This window comes from Peromyscus californicus, unplaced genomic scaffold (assembly GCF_007827085.1).
Source record: "Peromyscus californicus insignis strain IS unplaced genomic scaffold, ASM782708v3 Scaffold_7__1_contigs__length_154581171, whole genome shotgun sequence".
In the NCBI taxonomy this organism is placed as follows: Eukaryota; Metazoa; Chordata; class Mammalia; order Rodentia; family Cricetidae; genus Peromyscus; species Peromyscus californicus.
Genome location: NW_026294595.1, coordinates 62,842,232 through 62,858,723, shown reverse-complemented (window position 1 = coordinate 62,858,723; position 16,492 = coordinate 62,842,232). Strand labels below are relative to the sequence as shown.

General features: G+C 37.0%; 1 protein-coding gene and 2 pseudogenes across 1 annotated transcript; all 3 read left to right on the top strand.

The window, feature by feature from the left end:
* The first annotated feature begins 993 nt into the window (after positions 1–993).
* Positions 994–1,941, top strand: LOC128101268 (olfactory receptor 8K3-like; annotated as a pseudogene).
* Positions 1,942–6,336: 4,395 nt separating this feature from the next.
* On the top strand, positions 6,337–11,617 carry LOC128100885 (olfactory receptor 8K3-like). The gene is made up of 2 exons (XM_052723634.1): positions 6,337–6,403; positions 10,674–11,617. The coding sequence occupies exons 1-2, from the start codon at positions 6,337–6,339 to the stop codon at positions 11,615–11,617; spliced, it is 1,011 nt and encodes a 336-aa protein (XP_052579594.1).
* A 3,667-nt stretch (positions 11,618–15,284) lies between these two features.
* Positions 15,285–16,040, top strand: LOC128101396 (tropomyosin alpha-4 chain-like; annotated as a pseudogene).
* Positions 16,041–16,492: the final 452 nt, after the last annotated feature.

The following is a 16,492-nucleotide window of genomic DNA, read 5'->3' as shown; positions in this document are numbered from 1 at the left end:
TCCTCTGCCACAATCCAATCCGGCTAACATCCCTACCCCGATATAGTACACTGTATCCCCTCAACCAACTGGTTAGTGATAATAAATCCTGCCAACATTAAATTTCTTGTCAAATCTTTGAACACAGAAACAAGAAAAATGACTAACATGGACTGCTTAAAATTTCCTAAAGAACAACAACAAAAAAATTATGTTATCTGTGAATACAGTTATTTTATGCCTTTCTTTCTAATTTATAATTTTCCAACAGTTTATCTTATAATGATCTGGTTATTGTCTTAAAGTATTGTGCAATCTCCCCCGCACCCCACTCTCCTTTCCAAACCTTCCCTTATGGCCCTCTTTGCTTTCTTTTAAGTCATGGCCTCCATTTATTTCAATTCATGATGAATGCATGTATGTATATACACAAATATTCCTAACTATAACCTGCACAGTTGGTTTTAAAGTTTAATCTTTCATAGTTACTTCTGGGTTTTATAATTTACTCATAATTTTTACTCATATTCATAAGGGATGCATTTAGTTTTCTTATCTTACAGTAGATTTAACTATGAAAGTTTGATAACAAGGTAATTTAGGCTCCATGAATAGCAAGGGTGTTTGATACCTTTGATTAATTGAAGAACATCATGAGTACGAGTGTTTTGTTTGTTAGATGCTTGGTAGAATTTAATTAGGGGACATAGCTCATGCTTCTCTTTCACTTATGTCATCCATACTGGAAATAACAATTAAAATACTAATTATATTTAAGATCCAGTGCTTCACTAACAATATTTCAGAGAGTAACAGTTAACTCATACTTTATTTTGTAATCTTATGTGTATGTACTAATATATAAGCACAATATAAAATGTATATTCGTGCTCTATAGTATAACATATATTGAATATACACACAAAATATTAAGTTGTTACTGTTGGGATCTAATATATAATCTAATTATTGTCTTTATATTTCTTACCAGCATAGGTTTCCTGAGTAGTCTAGATGGATACATACAATCTTACAGTTTTCAAGTACTTCATTCTAACTGGAATCACAGTTCTCCCTGAGCTGGATGCCCCCTTATTTGGACTTTTCCTCATCGTATACATAATCTCTGTGGTGGGTAATTTGGACTTGATCATCCTCACCAAAATAGACTCCAGGCTTCAGACACCTATGTACTTCTTCCTTAGACAGCTGTCTTTCACTGACCTTGGCTATTCAACTGCTGTGGGGCCCAAAATGTTAATAAACTTCGTTGTTGATCAGCCTACAATTTCCTATCATGGGTGCTCAATCCAGCTGACCTTCTTCAGTGTGTTTATCACTACTGAAGTTTTCGTTCTGTCAGCTATGGCTTATGACCGCTATGTAGCCATCTGCCATCCACTACTGTACACAATTATCATGTCACAAAGATTGTGCCATGTGCTGGTGGCAATACCTTACCTCTATAGTATTTTTATATCTTTATTGACAATTATTAAGATTTTCATTTCATCATTTTGTGGCCATAATATCATCAGACATTTCTACTGTGACAGTCTGCCACTGATATCATTGCTGTGCTCAGACACACATGAAATTAAGCTGATAATTTTAATCTTTGCAACTTTTAATTTGGTTTCTTCTCTTCTGGTGATCTCCATATCCTACATCCTGATCCTTGTAGCAATTTTCAGGATGAACTCTTCAGAGGGCAGGCACAAGGCCTTTTCTACCTGTGGCTCCCATCTGACAGTGATAGTAATATTCTATGGGACTCTATTTTTTATGTATGCACACCCAAAGTCCAATCATTAATTTGAAACTGGTCAAATGGTCTCTGTGTTCTATACACTGGTTATACCCATGCTGAATCCCATGATCTACAGTTTGAGGAACAAAGAGGTGAAGCAGGCCATTCATAGAAAATGTAAAATGTGTGTGAATATTCTACTTAAATTGTAAAAGGATAGGATATAGTAAAAAGAAAATACGTGGTAGTTTATATGTAGCATACCTAATATTCCTTTAGCTGGGTAATGCTTTCTTTTCAAATGGCCAAGATTCTACGCGATAAGTATGGATATACAGAAAACTAATTATTGATTAATTCATAGTGATCACTTTTGTATGACATATATTTGTAGGTTTTATAATGTAAAGTTTTACTTGGATTTCATTTCCACAAATCATGCCACATATCCTGCTTCTTGTTCCCTTCCAATAAATTCATTTAAGCTAAAAACATGATCCCTTCACGTACATTTCATATCTACTGCTCTAATTCCTAATATTGTAAAATATAAAGCATGTCTATATACACAATCACATGAGTTCATATAATGTTCTGCTAGAAATCTTAGATGATGAAAGACAAGAAGAGCAAGTATAATTATTTCTATCCTTGAGACTTAAGAAAAGAAAAAGGAGACAAAGAATAATCTCTGACTTTTTTTACATGTGGAATCTAAAAAACTCTCAATAAGTGGGTCCCTCTTCACAGTCCTGGATGTCTCCTATGGAAGTTTGATATTTATGTGTCTGCAGCCACAGTCTCATCATTCCTATGCAATGACAAAGTAACTTCTTTGTTTTATACCCTGGCATCTCCATGTTGAATGCCTTGATCTATTATGTGAGAAACTAAGATGTAAAATGTTCCCTACAAAGGACATGGAAACATTGCCCAATACTTTTTCTTAAAGTTAAAGAGCAATGTGATTCTAGCAAGTCATCATATGGATGTCACTCTTTCATTTATGAGACTTATAAAGAGGAGCAAGTCCATGATGCCTCTACACATGTTTAGAATTTCCATGCCATGTATTGTCACAATCAAATCCTTATAATCAGGAACAGAAGAGCAAAATACTTCCTCAAGAAAGAGATGAGTTATAAATACAGTTACTGATGCGATATTTTTGTGTGTGCAATTGACCAAAACTGCAGATAAATAGAATCATTGTACTGTGTGACATGTGAGGACGTGATCCTGTATTTTTTAAATTATTCTAATAAAATAATCAATGCCCTTGTGTCTATCTAACTGTATTTTTCACATTTCTCCTCCTTTAACTTTAATAGTTGTCTATGATGTTATTTATATTCACTCTTATTAGTAGGACAGGGAACGCAGACATCTGACTGTTCTCAAATAGCCACATCCCACACAGGAAAACTAAGGTCCTCATGTTCTGTTGTCTGTGTTTTCACCTTTACTGACTGCCTTAGCAAGTTATTAATATTTAATACAGCAGCATGTTTACAATGGCTCAGTCAGTGTAGCATTTGATTTTGTCAAAAATAACGTGTCTATATTTCATAGTATGAGAATTATTTTTGGCTTTTTTGAAATTTCCCACACTGACTTACAGAGTGGTTAGAAGAATTTGCAATTGTACCAAGAGTGAAGGAGGATTCCCTTTTCCCAACATCTGTCATTGCTTGATCTGTTAATCTCAAAACTGTTTTGATTTACACTTCACTAATTGGTAGGGATGATGAACACTTTTTAAAAATATTTTTCAGTCATCTTTTTCTTCTTTTTAGTACTCTTTGTTGAGACCACAGGTGCATTTTTGAATGAGACATTTGGATTTTTGACTATTAGTTTGCTTGTTTTAGTTCTTCCTATGATCTGAATATTAACCTCCTGTATGATGTATAGCTGATAAAGACTTTTGCTTATTCTGCAGGCTTCCTCTTCACCTATGACACTACAGAAGCTTCTTAGTTTTATGATTTCCCACTTGTCAATTGTTGGCTTTCATTTTGAGCAAATGAAGTCCCATTCAGGAAGTCCTTTCCTACACCTATATACCCTATGGTACTCCCTGAGTTTCCTCTTAAAGTTTCAGTGTCGGGATTTCACATTTAGGTCTTTGATCCATTTGGAGTTAGTCTTTGTGGAAGGAGATAGATATGAGTATAATTTCATTCTTTTCCCTGTGGATATACATGTCCCCTAGCACTGTTATGTTGAAGACACTTTCTTTTTTCCAGTTTTTATTGTTATTGTTGTTGTTGTCATCTTTGTCAAATATTAAATGGCTGAAGTGACTTGTACTCAGGTTTGGCCCTCCAATTTTCTTCCAATATTTACATGTCCATTTTTATGCCAGTACTCTGTCTTTTAATTACTTTAGTTATGGAATATAACATAAAGCTATATATCCCAGCTATGCCACTCTTTGACATATGCACAAAGGATTCAACAGCCTACTCCAGAGATACTTGCTTAGCCAGGTTCATGCTGCTCTATTCACAAAAGCTACGAAATGGAAACAACCCACATGTTCTTTAACTGATGAATGAAGATGTAGTATAAATATTCTATGGAATATTATTCAAGTGCAAATAAAAATGAAATCATGAACATTACAGGTAAATTGATGGACAACAGAAATGATCAAGCCAAACAAGACAAGATCATACTTAGGGAAGTAACCTAGACCCACAAAGACAAGTGTTGCATGTTCTCTCTCATCTGTGATTACTAGCTCCAAGTATTCAGATGTGATACAAAGTCCCTCACCAGAAACTAAAAAGGGACCATTTCAGTGTTAGGGTAGGCAAAGACTAAAGATAAGAATAGAACAGTACTCATGATCTGATAGGGAAATCGGAAAAGGGGAGAGGGGTTCTAATTATAGAGGGAAGAAAGAGATAACTACAGAGGGATGAGAGACATGGTAAAATAACAGTAAAGCTGTCTTAATAAAAAGTCATAAGGAATTATACGACTATTTGTCTTAAAACCTATAATATGCACAAATGTATATATATATACATTTCATATATATATGTATATATATGTGTATATATACACACACATACATATATTATATATTTATATATATAAATGAAATATATTATATTTTATATATATAAATGAAATATATTATATTTTATATATATAAATGAAATATATTATATTTTATATATATATATATGAAAATTTCCCATCTGGATTGATGGTATTCCTCCCAAGAACCAAATACCAGTAACAAAAATCCAATAGCAAGCTTGAATAGCCCTCCTTTTAGTTTTTTTTTTTTTTTTTTTTTATAGTTTGAAAACATTTCTTTTTTTTTTTTTCTTTTTTTTTTATTAATTTATTTTGCAATACAATTCAGTTCTACATATCAGCCACGGATTCCCTTGTTCTCCCCCCTCCCGTCCCCCTCACCTTCCCCCCAACCCCCCCCCCATTCCCATCTCCTCCAGGGCAAAGCCTTCCCCACAGACTGAGGTCAACCTGGTAGACTCAGTCCAGGTAGGTCTAGTCCCCTCCTCCCAGGCCGAGCCAAACAATCCTGCATAGGCCCCAGGTTTCAAACAGCCAACTCATGCAATGAGCACAAGATCTGGTCCCACTGCCTGGATGCCTCTCAAACAGATCAAGCCAATCAACTGTCTCATCCATTCAGAGGGCCTGATCCAGTGGGGACCCCTCAGCCATTGGTTCATAGTTCATGTGTTTCCATTCATTTGGCTATTTGTCCCTGTGATTTATCCAACCTTGGTCTCAACAATTCTCGCTCATATAAACCCTCCTCATTCTCGCTAATTGGACTCCCAGAGATCCACCCGGGGCCTAGTCATGGATCTCTGCATCCAGATCCCTCAGTAGTTGGATGAGGTTTCTAGCACAACAATTAGGGTGTTTGGCCATCCCATCACCAGAGTAGGTCAGTTCGGGCTGTCTCTCGACCACTGCCAGCAGTCTGTTGTGTGGGTATCTTTGTGGATTTCTGTGGGCCTCTCTAGCACTTTGCTTCTTCCTATTCTCATGTGGTCTTTATTTACCATGGTCTCCTATTCCTTGTTCTCCCTCTCTGTTGTTGATCCAGCTGGGATCTCCCGCTCCCCCAAGCTCTCTTTCCCTCAACCCTCGCCTTTCATTACCGCCACTCATGTCCAGGCTGTTCATGTAGATCTCATTCCATTTCTCTGTCATTGGGTGATCCCTGTGTCTTTCTTGGGGTCCTGTTTTCCAGGTAGCCTCCCTGGTGATGTGAGTAGCAGACAAGTCATCCTTGTTTCATGTCTAGTATCTTGCTATGAGTGAGTACATACCATGTTTGTCTTTCTGAGTCTGGGTTACCTCACTCAGGATGATTTTTTCTAGATCCATCCATTTGTCTGTAAACCTCATGATGCCATTGTTTTTCTCTGCTGAGTAGTATTCCATTGTGTATATGTACCACATTTTGTTTATCCATTCTTCAGTTGAAGGGCATCTAGGTTGTTTCCATGTTCTGGCTATTACAAACAATGCTGATATGAACATAACTGAACAAGTGCTCTTATGGTGGAAAAACAAAAAACCCAGGACATCCTTTTAGTTTTTGATCAGAGATGTCTACAGACTCCCAAAACACGAAGCATATTCCTATTGCCCTTCGTTGCCCTCTAGTGGTTGAAGGTAAGTTCCTGTTGCTGAAGACAACATGGACTCAGATCCAGAGGCCCCTGAGCTGGAACTGACCTGAATGCTTCCGATCTGATGACTAGCTTTCATCAGAAGACACCATGAAAGCTTTCAAAGCGGGAAATCAACCAAAAGTCATACCCAGCTATGATGCTTACAAGCCACAACAACGAACAGCATGAAACGGTAACCCTAAGAGTGCAATAGTCGTCTGCACACTTTGACAGTAACCAACAGCTCTCTAATTGGACTTAAAATTCACTGAACAAGAGGAAAATCATGCCTGGTACTGAGATTTGACCAGCCATCCAGTGAAGGTGAAGTTATGGATCTTGAAAGAGAGCTTAAAACTGCCACATTAATAAATCTGCAGAATCCATAACTACATTCTAGACAACCAACAAATCCAAAGACATTATTAGAGTAGCCCATAAAGAAAAAAATATAATAAAATAATAATAAAAAATTAGAAAATGTGACAATATTTATTTAGTAAGACATTACCTATTATGAGGTTCCTGAAATGTAAATGTATTGATTTTCCAATTAAATGATATAGTGCAGTTAAATAGAGAAATAAGTAAGATCTAAATATGTGGATTTTTTTATAAGGCACTCTCTTTGCCTCTATAAAATTTCAAAGATCAAATGAGAAGAAATAAAATGAAATGTCCCAGTGTGAATTTTAGTTTATTAATTAGTCTTGTGTATTGAATATCAGCGGAGGACACATCACTTAGGGCCTTCCTTTTCAACTGTAAAAGGAGTCAGTGTGTTTCCATTTGTTCATGGGATGGCTGAATTACAAGAGCCAGAATTATGACCTTATAATGTCTTCATTTGTAATGAAAATATGATTTAAGGAGGTGGATATAATTTCCAGTTATTAATAGTTTGATTGTAATGTCTAATTTTACGTATGAATTTGACAGACCTAAAGAATGCCCCAATAGTCAATGACTATTATTTCTACTAGCACTTGAAAAGGTCTTTTGATGAGTCCATGTAAAGAATAAATAGGCATAGGGAAATCTATTATGGCCTCAACCATGGACATGGAGCTACAGGCAAATGAGGAATTCTGAGAGCAGGAGATGCAGTCTTCACACGATAGACCTCCCAAACTGTTACCCAATAACAAGTGGATAGCCCTTAAAACACATGCATACAAGTAACGTTATTTGGGCTGAGCAAGTTGTATTTACACACACACACACACACAAGAGAGAGACAGACAGACAGACAGACAGATAGACACACATATGGAAATATATATAATTTTACATACTTAGGAATGTGTGTGTATGTGTGTGTGTTTGTGTGTGTGCACTTGTAAAAACAATTAAAAATAAAGTCTATGAATTTGAACAGGAACAAGGGAGGAGTTCATAGGAAAACTGGAGGGAGGAAAGAGAAAGAGGGAAACAAATGTAATTATATTTGTAATAAAATGATGTATATGTCACACACACACACACACACACACACACACACACACACACACACACACAAGCACACAATTACAGTGGAACCTCTTGGCCTGCCATCAAGCTGTGGCCATCAGAGTTTTTAAGCCTTTTGTCTAAGACTAGACCCACTTGTATTTCACAGTCATTCTGGGGAATTTCTTAGTCTCCATATGACACACACACATAGAGAAATGCACGTAGAGGCAGAGACTCAGAGGGATAGAGAGACACATAGGGAGATAGTTAGTTTGAATCCTATTTGCTGAAGACCCTTAAATGAATCACCTGCAATTAATGTTCCTGACTAACAATCAGTAAGCAAAAACCTAAGTATTTTCAAACTCATATACTTTAGGGACATGCAACTAATTGCGTGGCATTTCTTTAGTAAGCATCAAGTCTCCAAAGATTAGAATACATAAATTCATAAATTGTTCTAAGTAGTGCAAGGATGACATGCCAGAGCCAGACAGAAACTTCATGGATGTCGTTGTAGGTAATAAGCAGACTGTTTCTATGAGGAAGTATGCTAGATACATTCACGATTCTTTCAAAGATTCCTGCAATGCTTTCTATCACTCTGCAATGCCTGCATATAAATAGCTCCCCACATTTTATTTATTACATTTTTATTTTATTTATTTATTTATTGCATTTATAATTTAATATTATAGTGTGGGTGAACAAGCTATATGCCCAGAAGAGTCTTTTAAAAATCATGGTATTGCTTTCAATGATTAAGTTTTATATAGCTAACTTTATCTCTAACAGAAAAGAAACAGACCCAATGAAGCGCTGCTGAAAAGATACTTCGTTAGTATTTTTAACGGCAGAATCACACAGCTGCAGAGATCAAAGCTTTCTTTTGAAAGTCCAAATATTTAGACATTGGATTTCCTTAGATTTTCTTTTTGATCTTTTGAAAAACAATCCAGGCTTCAAATATTATTTAAGTATATGTACAAATTCAATTCTTCCACTGTACATTTAAAAGTAAAATGGGAATTCTCACGTTTCCCCATAAAGAACATGATTATGAAAATATATGTATTGAAGTACTCAGACGTATGTCCATGATGCAGTGTCAAGAATGTTCTTCCATTCTAGTGGAATCTGACAGGCTCCAGGAAAAAAAAAAAATCTAAAAACAATAGACAACATTATAAGAAAATTATGTTCCTTTTCATAGAACTCTAAAAGAATGTCTTTTCATTATCTGATACATAGAAAAGTTTTATTGACAACACACATTATGCTTTATAGTATTTGATGATTGTAGAAAGAAGATGAAGAAAAATAAGAATAAATTTATGGTTTTTAATATTTACTGTAGCTATCTGATAATTTCATCTGATTTAAATTTCTGTACTTCTCATGTGAGGAAGACATATTCTGGGAAGCTGGTAATACATAATGAGGTCTCAACATCATAAGCAATATTTCAATTAATGTACTTTCTTGTCATAATTAATGAGCTGTATGTTTAATGTAACAAAGTATATGATTTTATTTTCATCACAGTTAATTTAGAGACTTTTCTCTACTATTTTCATTAACAATTATCATATCTGTGTAGGGCTCATTTGTCTCTTAAGGCAGTGTTGGTACTCACAAAAGCTTTAAAATAGGAGACTAGTTTGTAGATATATGCCTTCCTCCTCTCAGAAGACTTTCAAGGACATGCTTATATATCCATAAGTATTAATGAGCTTTAGAAACAAGCATTTTTGCCAAAATAACCCTTTGTTAGGATTAGAACAAGATATAGCACTGAAAATACTAATGTATAAATATTATGCACATTATGTATGTGTGTGTCTTGTACACATTTTTCTAAACTTTTCTAGTCAAGACACAATTATTAAAAATCAAAATATAACAAACTTTTATTTCCACACAAAGACACTTAATATCCACTCTGATGTTTACTCTGACCCTATGATCTGTTTTCTTATTTTAAATTTTATTTATTTATTTATTTATTTATTTATTTATTTATTTATTATGTATATATAGCTAAATAATTGGCTGCATTGATGGATATGCACCATGTACATGCCTGGTGCCTTCAGAGGCAAAAAGAGAGCATAAGAAACCTGGCAATAGGAGTTAAGTAAGCTGCCACATGGGTGCTGTGAGTGAGACCTGGATCCTCTGCAGGGTCAGCAGTTGCTCCTAATTGCTGAGCTATCACTCCAGCCACTGCTCTGTTTCCTCATTCAGACACTGTCCAACACTCATCCAGTGTATCCAGGTTACAACACATTCTGGAATAAAGACTTCATGGTACTTTTCTTTACATAATAGTTCCTACATGCTTTATAAATTTGAGGTTTGCTATTTTTATAACATCAAAATAATTATTTAATCATATTACTAAAAGCAATTTATAAGACCCACTATAACATTGACTTTATAAAAACAACTAGCTGAAAACTTTTAAATAGTAAAATAATAATTATATATGAAACTACAAAATTCATAACATTGACTCTACTTTTAAATGTCATTTTCTATTTATATCTTGTCTCACTTCTGACAAAGACAATGCAATTATGCCCTGAGTTAGTACTGCATTATTTAAATAAAACTTAACTGAAAACCCCTAATCTATCTCTGTCTCTCTTAAATTCTAGTTAACATTTTTATAGTAAAGATATTTTCATTTGCAAATAACATAATTGGAAATTTCAGAGGTGTCTAATTTACATTTGTTACAGATTTTCCCAGAAGATAATGCAGAAAAGTTATTGGGTGGACTGATGTATCAATCCAGAACACCAGTTAGTTATAAGGCCAGACGGAGACACCCAACCTCACAGTGGTGACTGAATTCATCCTGCTAGGCATCAATGACCATCCTGAGCTACAGGCCCCATTGTTCGGATTGTTCCTCATCATCTATCTAATTTCACTGGTGGGCAATACGGGCATGATCATCCTCACCATGGTGGATCCCCGGCTGCAAACACCCATGTACTTCTTTCTCAGACACCTGGCTATCACTGATCTTGGTTATTCTACAGCTGTTGGACCAAAAATGCTGGTAAATTTTGTCGTGGATGAAAATACAATCACTAATCACCTTTGTGCAACACAGCTAACTTTCTTTCTTGTGTTCATCATTTGTGAACTTTTTATTCTGTCTGCAATGTCCTATGACCGCTATGTGGCCATCTGTAAGCCTCTGCTCTACACTGTCATCATGTCACAGAGGGTATGTTGGATGTTAGTGGCAGTTCCTTATTTCTATAGTGTCATTATTTCTCTTCTAATCACTATAAAAATTTTTGCTCTACCCTTTTGTGGCTACAGGATCATTAGTCATTTCTGTGATAGTCTCCCTTTAATATCATTGCTCTGCTCAAATACACATGAAATTGAAATTATAATTTTGATTTCAGCAGGGTTTAATTTGGTTTCCTCTCTAGTGGTCCTCCTATTTTCTTACCTACTCATTCTTATAGCCATTTTTAGGATGAATTCAGCTGAAGGAAGGCAGAAAGCTTTGTCTACCTGTGGGTCCCACTTGACCGTGGTCATTGTCTTCTATGGGACTTTGATATTTATGTATGTGCAGCCCAAGTCAAGTCACTCCTTTGACACTGATAAGGTGGCATCCATCTTTTATACTCTGGTTATCCCCATGTTGAATCCCTTGATCTATAGTCTAAGGAACAAAGATGTAAAATGTGCCCTACAAAGGTTGTGGAAAATATTATGCAATGTTTTTTCTTAATATTTTACATAAAATGAATCCTATAAATTTTAATATAGGCATTTTCATTTCTATGTGTGTATATAGCTTAATAGGAAGCAAAGAGAAATCATCCAACATGTATTCATCTAGTGTTTTAAAATTTTTCACCCACTGTTCGTTGTTCTAAATAAATAAATTAAACATAGAAAATGTACTTTTAATTGAAATTTGTTAAATTTTCTAAGAAACTTCATAAGTTTAATAAAGGAATGATCTAGTATAAGGAATAATTTAATTTTCATTAGTCACCAGATAAATAAGAACTAAAATGGAAATGAGATACAGCCTGTGCATATCCCATTTTTATTTTATTTTATATTATTATTAATATGGCCCTCACTGGCCTGTAACTCTTTACATATACCACTCTGGTCTTGAACTCACTGAGGGCCATGTGCCTCTGTCTCATCAATGCTAAAATTAAAGATGTACACCACCATGCCTGGCTCCCATTACTATCCAAAGGATCATTGGTTCTCTGCCATATCAGAGGAACAGCAGGTGGAAATTGGGGTTCAGGGTGTCAGCACACCAGAAGAAAAACTCTGATGGATATAAACCTCATTAAGCTAGGCCATGAAGCTACAGACTCCAGAATGTTTTTTTGCTTCTGTTGTCCTTCTACACATTTGCTGCTACAATCTTTCTCTGGCATCTGTTATGAAGTGTGTTACTATGGGGAGTCTCCCACTGCCTATATTGTAGTATGTTTATATAATGAAAACATCCCAATCTACTGGGCATTTATATCTGTGGATTGTCAGGAAGATGACTCCTCCTTAAACTGTACTGTCTAAATTGGTAATGAGAATTTTGATGAATAAAAATGAATACAAGGAAATGCTACATAGTCAGGGCTTATGAGTCCCACTGAGGAGCTGCTTTAGATCACAGCTCCGAATTATGATTTAGGAAAATATTTGAGTGCAGGAGCCAGGCTCATTTAAATTCCTTTGATCTTAATGCTGGGAAACACAGCCACTGGTTTCTTATGTGCCATTAGTTAGTACTAAGCTTCAAGATAGCTTTAGATTAGACCAGATGCCTTGCTAATGATCTTAAGATAAACATTCTCAGAAAAAATCAATCTTTACTTCACAAGGACACACTGAACTGTCTGGCTAGGTCCTAAATACAAAACAGCCCAATTATTGCTAGCTGGCAAATGATTAATTCTTTGCACCCATTCCTGATCTCAATTTGCAAAAATAATTTCTGACTAGTCAGGGTTACAGAAAATAATTTGACTCTGTAGCCAAAAAAATAAGGCTACAGATTTCTTTTGACAGTCAGGAGTCACACACAGGGCAGAAAGTACATTTTGAGATTTAAAGTGCCACAGTATCTTGGAAGTGCAGACTTGAGCTGATGCTAAAGATATATGATAATTGGACCTGAGCCTGAACTAAAGTATCTGTGACATTCCAGGTGTCTCCCTGTCCTGAGACTTGAGCTAACACTCTCCTGCCCTCTGTGATAGGAGAGGGAACCCAGATTCATGACTATAGGGTGTTAGTTCAAAATGTTTACATAGTCATGGGTTAGTTTGATTTGCTTTTCTCCTACCTGGGGCATGTTTTTACCTGTAATCATTCACCTGAGAAATGGTATGTGACCTTTTTTTTTTTTTTTGGTTTTTCGAGACAGGGTTTCTCTGTGTAGCTTTGCACCTTTCCTGGAACTTGCTTTGTAGACCAGGCTGGCCTCAAACTCACAGAGATCTGCCTGCCTCTGCCTCTGCCTCCCAAGTGCTGGAATTGAAGTCCTGCACCACCACCGCCCGGCGTGACCTTTTTTTTTTTTAAATCATGTATTATCTAAAAAAATTCTGTTGAGGTATTTAAATGTTGAAGGGAAAGAGCAATTGAGAAAGAACAACATGAGAATAAATAGCATGATGAGAACATCATAGAATAAAGAAAGAAATCATTAAGAGAATATGTGAGTATCTTCATTTTTCCCTACCCCTCAGATAGAAAAGTCATAGCTTTGCCAATGCTGGGGAATTCCCTTCATGCCTCCATTAGTTCTCCCCTAAGATCCATGACCACACTAGCTACAGGTAGTTAGCTGTGATTAGAGTGACATTTATAATTTCTGTTCTGTTTAGCTGGCTTTAAGTCCAAATAGAGATCTTTTAGTTAGTACCAAGATGTAAGTGCCACTATTTCACCTTAAGAAAAATAATGTCTACATAAAATAGTCTTAAGGGAGGGGGTAATAGAGTAGATGATGTAGATGGACTGGGGTAGGAAGACTGGAATGGGAGGATCAGGTGGGGAGGGATGGGAATGCAGGGAGAAAAAGCTAAAATTGACAGGCATTTGAGGGATGGTATGTAAACCTAGTGGAGTAGAAACTTCCTAACATATATTAAGGCCATCCTAATAAAATCTCCAAATAATGAGGGAGACAGAGTCCTATCTGGATGTCATCTCTTGTCACCAAATGAAGCTTCCAGTACCAGGATTGAATCACATCCAATTGAGTTGCTGACTAAAGAGGTCCCATAGAAATCCTCAAATAACCCATGCGGTTGCAAAACAATAGGTTGATCTTCACAAACTGACAGCAAGGTTCCATTGCTGAAGATGATTCCCACATAACTCATTGAATAAGGAAAGGTCAAGCTTGTGCCTACATAGAACCTTCACCCCTATGTTCTAGTGTTTTGGGTATGGGAAGATACTCTTCAGGCTATCAAAAGATAAACATATACAATAACTCAGTCACAAGCCCTTTGATAGACAATGCTGTCCTGCCTGCAAAATATGCTAGGCCAATGGTAGTACAAACCTTGTGAGAGTAACTAATAAGTGATTTGACTTAAGACCCACTCCATGAAATGAAGCCCATACTTAGTGCTGCTTGGGTGGCCAAGAACCTGAGACTAGATAGTCCAAAGACCAAATACTACTGTTACTAAAAAGAAAAGTAGTGATAAAATTACTCCTAATGATGTTCTTCTGTACTCATAGATCAATGCCTTTTTCAGCCATCATCAGACAAGCTTCCTCCTGCAGCAGATGGGACAAATACAGAGATCCACATCCAGACAATACACACACAGAGAGAGAGAGAGAGAGAGAGAGAGAGAGAGAGAGAGAGAGAGAGAGAGAGAGAGAGAGAGCATGCTTAGAATTCTCAATTCTAAATTGGATGTCTTTATAAAATCCCTCCCTCAGAGCTCAGAGAACCCTGCAGAAGAGAAGGCAGAGTGTAAGAGCCAGAGAAAATGGAAGACAACAGGAGAACATGGCCCTCTAAATCAACCAAGCAAAGCTCATATGAATTCACAGAGACTAAAGCTGTAAGCACCGGGCCTGCAGAGATCTTCACCAGGTCTTCTGTGTGTATGTTATGGCTTTGAGTTTAGTGTTTTTAATGAGACTCTTAAGTATGTGAAGAAATGGGTCCCTGATTCTTGTGTGTTCTCTTAGGCTCTTTTCCTTCTGCTGGTTTGCCTTGTCCAATATCGTTGCGATGTTTTTATCTTACTGTATTTTATATTGTTATATTTTGTTGTTATCTCTTAGAAGCCTATTATTTTTATGAAAGACAAAAAGGAGTGGATCCCACAGCGTGGCCGTGACTCACTGGCCTGGGCATAGCAGCCCAGCATTGCAGGAGCCCAGCGGAGCACACCATGGTGGGCCTCAACTCACTGGAGGCAGTGAAGCTCAAAATCCAGGCCCTGCAGTAGCAGCAGAGGTACAACGCAGAGGACCACGTGCAGGGCATGCAGCACCAGCTGGAAGCCAAAAGCAAGCAGCACTAGATAGCTGAAGGAGTTGTGGCTGCTCAACCGACGCATCCAGCTGGTGGAGGAGGAGCTGGACCATGCTCAGGAGCGACTGGCCACAGCCCTGCAGAAGCTAGAGGAGGCAGAGAAGGCGGCAGATCAGAGAGAGATAGAGAGGCATGAAGGTGATAGAGAACCGAGCCATGAAAGATGAGAAGGCGGAGATCCAGGAGATGCAGCTTGAAGAGGCCAATCACATAGCCAAGGAGGCTGACCTCAAGTCCGAGGAGGTAGCACCTGGAGGGCGAGCTGAGGAGAGCAGAGGAGTGTGCAGAGGTGTACAAACTAAAGTGTGGCGACCTGGAAGAGGAATTCAAGAATGTCACTAACAACTTCAAGTCACTAGAGGCTATTTCTGAAAAGTATTCTGAAAAGGAGGATAACTATGAAGAAGAAATTAAGCTTCTGTCTGACAAACTGAAGGAGGCTGAGACCCGAGCTGAGTTTGCAGAGAGGACAGGATCCAAACTGGGGAAAACAATCGATAACCTGGAAGAAAAACTTGTCCAGGCCAAAGAAGAGAATGTGGGCTTACATCAGACTCTGGATCACACACTAAACAAACTTAACTGTATATAACCCAAATCAGAAGAGTCCTGTTCCAACACCAACAAGACTCCAGAGAGTGTGCCGTGTCTTCCTGTCTTGTAAGAAGTTCCTCTTGCTACTACTGTATCTCCACCTTGTAGGAAATGCTAAGCAGACAATGAATTAATGACCAAATATTTTGTATCAGACGAGCTTTGAGCGCCAGTTAAGTGTCTTTCCTTTTTCTTTTAAATAGCACCAGCTTCTTCAGCTAGTCCTGTTCTTAAATTGCATTTATTCCTAAAATAGGCAGGGAATTTCACACTTAGAGCAGTTGCTTAAAGCTGAGGGCATTTGGTTCCTGGGAATTAGTCAGCCCTACACTTTCAAACACAGGCTCAGGTATCTGATAGTATCTGATCGCTGTTGGGGAAGTTATGGGAGACTGGGGGTTGTCACAAGAAAAAGTGTAGGAATTTTCCACATAGAGGAAAAATTAAGAAGAGGCTAATATGGGAAATGAA